At 38.4% G+C, this 8,778-nt stretch overlaps 2 protein-coding genes across 2 annotated transcripts in view; one reads left to right on the forward strand and one right to left on the reverse strand.

Moving 5' to 3' along the window:
• Nucleotides 1–1,044, forward strand: part of LOC101314359 — a 10,813-nt gene extending 9,769 nt beyond the window's left edge. The window contains exon 3 of the mRNA XM_004295746.1: nucleotides 936–1,044. Within this exon, the coding sequence (XP_004295794.1) occupies nucleotides 936–1,044 (109 nt within the window). The remainder of the gene's footprint in view (nucleotides 1–935) is intronic.
• A 7,119-nt stretch (nucleotides 1,045–8,163) lies between these two features.
• LOC101314643 lies at nucleotides 8,164–8,778 on the reverse strand. The gene is made up of 2 exons (XM_004295747.1): nucleotides 8,437–8,778; nucleotides 8,164–8,329 (listed from the first exon to the last, which is right to left on the reverse strand). The coding sequence occupies exons 1-2, from the start codon at nucleotides 8,776–8,778 to the stop codon at nucleotides 8,225–8,227; spliced, it is 447 nt and encodes a 148-aa protein (XP_004295795.1). The 3' UTR covers nucleotides 8,164–8,224.

Here is an 8,778-nt window from a genome sequence, read left to right on the forward strand (position 1 = left end):
TCTCTCTCTCTCTCTCTCTCTCTCTCTCTCTCTCTCTCTCTCTCTCTCTCTCTTATCGACATGGATCGTGAACGGAGCACTGGTCTCTGATTGCAAATACATGCACTCCATTGGAGCTCCGGCGAACACTACTCCCCCTCAATTGATACCTCCTCTCCGCCGCGCTCAGCCGCCACATCTCTCTCTCCCTCTCCATCTCCGGCTTGGTCCTTCTTCTTCATCGCCGTCCAAGTCTTCGATGTCTTCTTCTTTTCAAGGTAATCGGAGAGGATCTAATAGCTTGTTTTCTGTTTAAGCATCTTTTCTGTTGGGTAATTCTGCTAGAGATTGAAGTTTCTGGTTTGAATTTGAGAGCGATTGAAGTATATGTGTTTGATCTGAAAGATTTTGTGATGATTCTGCTGTGTGTGTGGTGCTTGGAGTTAGATCTGGTGATTTATGTGGTTTTGTGATATGTAATGCTGAAGGTTTGTTGAGATCAAATTTTGCTAGGGTTTGGAAACGGGTTGTTGAGATTGAAATTGGTCCTAGTTTGTTTTTTTTTTTTTTTTTAGCTATGCGTGGTGTGATTTATAGTTGTAGGTTTCGGTTTAATGAAGTAATCGTGTTGCGATTAATGCAGAGAGAGAGAGAGAGAGAAGATGTCAGTGCTTATAGTGACGAGTTTGGGAGATATAGTTGTGGATTTATACACCAACAGGTGCCCTCTTACTACCAAAAACTTCTTAAAGCTCTACAAGTGAGTCTACTACTACTAATTTACTGACCTTTGGCCGAAAGCATTGCTATTACTTTTACTTATGTTGTGTTGTGATTTGAGGAGGGGTCATTTTTGCAACTGTTTAGTTCAGTTATGGAGTAGAGTCATGTATTAAATTGTATTCTAGTATGTGAGATTGTAAACTCTATCCTATTTGATGTTTGTATCGATTCAGGATTAAGTATTACAATGGGTGTCTCTTTCACACTGTCCAGAAGGATTTTACTGCACAAACCGGTGACCCAACTGAAACGGGTTCTGGTGGTGACTCAATATACAAGTAAGGAACTATGCAACTGCATTTTCTTGACACCAAGCTAGAATGTATAAATATGGTTCTCCCTACATTTTTTTTACCTCGTTTCTTTCTTTCCCTCACAGATTCAGCTTATACTGCATCAGTTTTGTATGAGTTTGGTTTATGACTAACAGTCAATCTACTTCAGCTATCAGAATTGACTGGCTCTTAAATGACACTATACACTATAGACAAAGATGATGATGATGATAAAGATTATAGAAGGAAGAGAACCACAGATGGTGATACACCCACAGAAAGGAGTAGGGATAGAGAATGTAGAGAAAGAAGTGCAGCTAATGGTAGCCCTTCAGAAAAGAGAGACGATGAAGTTTATAAAAGGAGACATGCAGAGCATGATAGGCATGCAGAGATGAGAGATGATAGAGACTACAAAAAGAAATCCGTTGATGATGACAGACGAAACAAGAGAGATCAATGAGCCAATTCATAAGAGGAGAAGCACAGGGAAGGAAGATAGAGAACATAGAAGGTGAGAGGCTTGGAAGTTCTCTTAAATGATATATGCCTGTGATTGTATAATTTTGACCCTAAAACTTTTACCAGACTTGAGGTTTTCTGGGACTTCTCTCTGTAACGAATGGAATCAATGTTGTATTGGTGTCAGTTTTGTCCTAGTGGGGTTAGCACCTGTTGAGTCTAGGATGTACTTTCTTTTTTGGTTTGGTAAATTACTGTTATTGTATCAAGTATACACTGAAATCATATGAATGAAGGTGAAAATATCTTATTTTTTATTACGTTTTCCAGATTACACTTTTAATTGCGTAACAATATCGTAGTTACATAACCAGATTGCACTTTTATTTCTTTATTACGTTTTTCAGATCTATGTAACTATCTATATAACTATCCATGTAACTATCCATCTATATAAATATCAATGTAACTATCCATCTATGTAACTATGCATGTAACTATCATCTATGTAACTATACATGTAACTATCCATCTATGTAACAATCCATGTAACTATGCATGTAACTATTCATCTATGTAATTATGCAACTATCTATGTAACTATACATCTATGTAACTATGCATGAAACTATACATGTAACTATCCATGCAACTATCCGTCTATGTAACTATGTATGTAACTATGCATGTAACTATCCATGTAACTATCCATATAACTATGCATGTAACTATCCATCTATGTAACTATCTATGTAACTATGCATGTAACTATCCATGTAACAATTCATGTAACTATCCATCCATGTAATTATTCATGTAACTATCCATGTAACTACAGATTGCTAATTACCTGGGTAGTTACATTGCTAGTTACATGAATTTTAATAGATTTATGTTCTAATACGCAGCGGGACGCTGCCATTGTGGTGCAGCGGCACGCTGCAATTATTATTATGTAAATGACTTGTGTACCTACATTAAGCTACTTATCTAACTATCAATGTAACTATCCATGTATTTATCCATGTAACTATGCATATAACTATCCATTTATGTAACTATGCATGTAACTATCCATGTAATTACCGACTGATAGTTACATGTGTAGCTTCATACATTCTACATAACAAGCTACACTTTTTTTTTTCTCACACAGAACACAGAATATGACAAAGTAAAACAATATGTATTAATTGTAAATCATCAAATTAAGAATACCTAGGAAAACAATTTAGTGTCAACACAACTCTTAGAACTCTAGCTTTCCTCATTCATCGTTTAATCCAAAATTCATTACAAAATAGAGCAAAAAGGGAAAAGGAACCATTATTGTTACCATGCTTCAGTGCACTTAACATTGATTTCAGTATGACTTTATCACTACCTTCCCTCAATGTAATTTGCATAAGTATAAAACATTATGAAGTTGTTTGGGTGTTGAAAATGAAGAACCCAAAAACAGAAACATCAAGCTTCATAAATAGAGATATGTTCCACACAAATAATCTTTTATTTAGCTGTTCAACAAAACCGCCAACTCTCTGCATCTCCTTAAACACTTTAAGTCCTTAAACACTTGCTTGGTAGACTTTTCTCCTTCATTTTTCAGTTTTCTGCAGAATGACCTTCCCTCCTTCCGACGACTATAACTTTCTCTACAAAATAGCTATCAACGATCCGCGAAATGTTCTGGAAACTAGACTCTTCTAGCTTTCCGTTGATATAAGGCAAGTTTCTTGGATTGCTCTGAGCTGCTAGCAAATTGCCGTTGAATTTGACTGAAAATCTGGGCAAAATTCCGTATTTCTTAAGTTTTCATTTTTAATGCGCATCTCTTTACAGCGTGTAGCATCTCTTTCCTCACATTCTTTGCTCAAGAACTTGAGAAGGTCAACCCTCGCTAGCACATCAAGGTCCACTGCACTCTCATCGAGCAAAAACACCAAAATTCATTCACAGACATTTCCTCAAACACCTTGTGTGCATAACCAAATAACATAACACAAATTCAACATCCCAAACAAACATGCATTTACAATCTAATCAATAAAAGATTCATGACACAGCATTCTATTTCATAAATGACATACCCAGAATACAATAAAACCCATGAATTCAAACTTCTTTTTCTATTTCTAGGTTTAATCAAATAAAAAAGAAAAATCAATCAATTGATAAAGAGGAGAGAAACATATTAGCTTACCTTGTAAGCTGAAGACGATGATCGAAATTAATCCGAAAAGCCATGACATAAGAGATTTGTTAAAGGATGAAAGAAAAATCAAAGAGGATGAAATCGTCGATGACGACAACAGAGAGCTCCGTCGTGTGCTTCTAGATATGTTATCTCTGAGCTCGCTTTGGTAACGGCATCAATCTCTCGGTGGAGGACGACGGGTTCGCCGGAGAGAGTGATTCGCCGGAGAGAGAGAGTGAGGGAGATGAGTTGAGAGTGAGTAAGAGAGATAGATAATAGTTAATATGTTGTTATTTTTGTCAATGGCATGACATGAAATTTTTTAAAAATTTATGGGTCACGGTTTAAAGAATTTAAATGGGTGTATTGTTTTATCATCAAAAAACATTTGTTAATAGTTTTATCATTTTACTTCTAAAGATACCATTTTATCATTGGCCTTTAATTAATTAACAAATTGATAACAAATAATTGATAACAAATTAATTAACACACATATATATATATATACACACTTAATAATTACATAACAATATTATATATATCAACATCATCACAAAATCATCATCAACAACTTCATACCATCAACACAATAATATAAATTAATTAACATATATATATATATATATATCTACTACTTATTAACAACAACTTCATATATATTATTAAATCATCAACCAAACCGATCAACACTTATATATATACATCCAACGTACTCAAAATCTATCAATTCAATCACACTCAAAATCGATCAACTGAAATAAAACTCAAAATCAACATATATACACATGTACGTACCTATATATAGCTCCACAAACTAATTATGGACAGATTTCGACAACACCCAAACTTTTTCTCCCGTTTTTTCTTCTCCCGTTTTTTTTCCCAGATGAGCTACTGTCCAGATCTGCAAATATAAAGCACTTTAGCCGACGAAATTTACTTTAGCCGACGAAATTAAATTCCGTCGGCTAAAGAATGTTTAATGTCATCGGCTAAAGTCCACAGACTATAGCCGACGAAAAAAAATTTTATCCGACGAAAATTTAATTTCGTCGGCTAAAGTTGACTATAGCCGACGAAAATTTAAATGAGCCGACGAAAAAATTGTTCGTCGGCCTGTTTTTTTTATTTTCGTCGGCTAAAGCCTTTCTTCTTGTAGTGAAGTGGAGGCAGTCAACAAGATCATCAAGAAGCTACTGAAGCAAAAGTTGGACGATGCCAAAGGGTTATGGGCACAGAAGCTCCCGGAAGCATTATGGGCCATTTGGACCACCGCGACGGAGTCAACAGGAGAAACGCTTTTTAGCCTAGCATTTGGCACAGAGGCTGTCATCCCAATTAAGCTGACAGTGCCATCAGGAAGAGTTGAAGGCTATAATGAGGAGACCAATACAGAGGGGCTCCAACTGAACATGGATCTCATCGAGAAGAAAAGGGGAAAGGGCCGATCTACACAATCAAGTGTACAAGCAGCGGGTTGCCCGGCATTACGACAGTAAGGTCAGACCCTGTAACACCCGAACTTGGAATTTAAAAAAAATATGGTTCTTTTCCAAGTAAGGATGTGAATAACTTCAACTTGTCAAGGATAAGAGAACATTGGACAAGTAAAAGTTATATGAAAACCTTTGAATCAGAGGTAATTTAATGAAAAAGTAAACTTTATTTCATAAATATTGTTTTTACAACAAACAGGAAAAAAAGCTTATAGACTAAGCTTTATTTCACAAATAGAAATTTTAAAACAGCAAGCCATAGTTTACTCCTCCTAGACTTCATCCCTTCTAGGTATTAAGTTTTTATCCCTCAAAGAGTAACATCTGCACAAATTCATAAAGGGGTGAGCCAAAAACTCAGTAGAGCAGATCTCATGTCATTTCAATGAACAGATAGTGTATACATGTATAGGTTAAGTTTTCAACTTGGTACTCTTGTACTATCCTTAGTCACTAGTGTCTTCTTGCCATGAGATCATTTTATCAATATAACATTGAAAGGGTCTCTCTCCCTATATGTATACAAAGACAGACAATTGCTGGTCCCTTCCAAGTAATAGCCTTAACCCCATAACTTCATTCATTTCTTATTCAACATAAGATCAAATAGTAATATGATGTTGACATAAGATCATATAATAATATGATGAAAAGCTAAACATAATAACCACCTTTAACAAACAACATGTACAATTCCAAAGCAAGATAACAAGATTATAAAACAAAGAGATTCCCCATAACTTCCCCTACCTCAAACCTGTTTTACCAAAACTGAAATTTCACTATTAGATACTAGTACTTTGCTTCAGAACTCCATTAATTTCTTTCTTCTTCTAACTTTTCTCTATATTTTTTGAACTCTACCTTTTTTTTATTTCCTCATGTGAATACCTCTATTTATACTAGAAAAAGTAATCAGCCACTTGTAGCTTCCCTAGCTTATCTTAGTTAAACACTTATCCTTCTAACTGTTAATTTGCTGCCACCTATTAATGTAGAAACACTTGAAGTTTATCTTCAAGTGCCAGCAGTTGTTTTTAAACTTGATGCCTAAGTTTAAGCTGCTCACTCAGCAGGTATTTGAAATCCACAAGTCTGATTAAGGTTTTCAGACTTTCACTTGTGATTGGGTGCATGCAGGCCCGGACCTGAGATTTTGAGGCCTGAGTCGAACTCTCGAAGTTGGGCCCCTAATTTATTTATTTTTAATACAAAATAGCATATAACATCTGAAAGTATTTAATTTATAATTAATAATATATGTTTATATAATTCAGTCAATTGCATTTGGGCCTCTCATCACGTGTAATTCTTCTTATTTTAGAATATTTATCTTTAATTCATGTCAGATGTCTTCAGTTTTCATTAAGTTTTTACCTCTTTTTCATACTTGTCTGATTAATTGCATAGCCAAAAAACTATAAAAAAATTTGGACAACTTTAAAAAAATATTTTTAGACCCCTTAGATTTTTGGGCCCTGAGTCACAAGACTCTTCTGTCTCTATTCAAATCCGGGCCTGGGTGCATGTAGTCATGTGTTAGGCATAAGCTAGCAAGTATGTGAATCAGCAATTCAAATAAGACAAAACAGTAATCCAAACAATTTTTTATTTATTTATTTTTATTTATTTATTTTTTTTAAGTTTGAGGTTTCACAGACCCCGACCCTTGGGCCTGGGAGACTGGGTGATGAAACGGGTAATGACCAAACCAATGGCGCTTGATCCAACTTGGGAGAGACCCTACGAGATAGTAGAGGAAGTTGGCCCAACAACGTTCTACCTGAGGGACAGTGACGGTATAATCACCGGGCACCCGTGGAACACCGAGCACCTTAGGTTTTACCCTGTTTAAGGTTCTACCCTCTTTAATCAAAGTTGGATTTTGGGAATTGTAAATCATGCCCACCGGGTCAGCTTAGTCAACCCGGGAGGATGCTTTCATTTTTTTTGACAACAACTAATACAGAAATGAAGTAGTTAAATTCACAACACCCGGAGTAAAACTATAAACTTGTGTATACCAACAGGACCTACCAGGTTCAAGAGGCAAAAAAAAAAAAAAGGCAAAACACCAAGAGAAGAAGAACACAAGATCCACCCAGAGGCAACAAAAAAATATAAACCAACGCGACCTGATAAGTAAGAGGGTAGATATATTAACCGGACCACCAGGCAAAACATTTACATCATGGGAAGTAGGCTCAAGGCCATTGTTCAAAATGATAAATCCAAAAAATTACAGTCCGGCTGAATGCAAATTAAAACAGAATCCTAAGCTTGGTCCTTCTCGGTCGAGTTGCCTAGCTCCTCTTCATCCTCACTCTCGGGCACAATCACGTCATCTCCGACAGTCTCAGGATTGGTCTTAGGAGGACCCTCCGTGAGGACAGGCTAGGTGTTCTGAGCTATAGCCTTCGCAGCAAGCAGGTCAACAATCATCCGGGGCTTGTCAAGGTATCCATGCTCGCTCCATTCTATGAACTTCTCCGTGATGGCCCCATCACGGGCAGCCTGCAGAAGATCCTTAAGCTCTTGGGATTCCTTGTACTCGACCACAGCCTGGTCGCAACGCACGTGGACAAGGCGCTCGAACTCCGCGATCTCGAATTCCTTCTCTCGAAGCTTACCCTCCAACGGGTGCAGCTTCTCGAGGTACAGGCGCAGAGACTCCACCTCAGCCTCAAGCTCCGAGACCCGGTTAGCCTTGTTCTCCACTTTCTGAACATGCAGCTGCAACATTGCCAACTTCTCGGCCAACGTGTTCTTCTCCTTCTCCAAGGACCCCTTCTCAGTTTGAAGATAGCTCACATGACCGTTCAGCTTGGCCACCTGCTGCATGCTTGAGTTCCTTCTCTCGAAGCTTACCCTCCAACGGGCGCAGCTTCTCGAGTGACAGGCGTAGAGACTCCACCTTAGCCTCAAGCTCCGAGACCCGGTTAGCCTTGTTCTCCACTTCCTGAACATGCAGCTGCAGCATTGCCAGCTTCTCGGCCAACGTGTTCTTCTCCTTCTCCAAAGACCCCTTCTCAGTCTGAAGATAGCTCACGTGACCGTTCAGCTTGGCCACCTGCTGCATGCTTGAGTTCAAGGGTATCCTCGTTGGCATCGATAGAGTACATCACAAAGAGAGCCTGCAAAAAAATACAAGTTAAACCAAAGACACAACGAGAGTAACAAAGGAAAAGATGTCCCGAGCAATCTGTCGAGACTCGGCCGGAGAGCCTTCCTTAAACCTCACCCGGTCGAGGTCAATACCCTTCAGGTCCCAGATCATAGCGTGCACGAACTTCTCGTCTGCACAACCATATTCATCGAGGACCTTCTTGATGGGGGTCTTCAAGATGGTAGGAAGGGGAGGGGCAAACATGGACAGTGAGGGAGTAGAACCCCCGGGTGCCACCTTATGTCTCTTTGGGTTTAGGGTGATGTCCCCGAAGACGTCCTTCCCGGTGTAGGTCACCCGGGAATCCAGAGCAGCCTGGCTCTTCTTCTTCGAGTGGTGGTGGCGCTTCTTCTTCTCGCCCAGATTCACAGTTACCTTGACGCTTCCGGGAGGAGGTAGCGGCGGCGGAGGAGCCAT

The sequence above is a fragment of the Fragaria vesca genome, linkage group LG3, assembly GCF_000184155.1.
Source record: "Fragaria vesca subsp. vesca linkage group LG3, FraVesHawaii_1.0, whole genome shotgun sequence".
NCBI classification, from domain to species: Eukaryota; Viridiplantae; Streptophyta; class Magnoliopsida; order Rosales; family Rosaceae; genus Fragaria; species Fragaria vesca.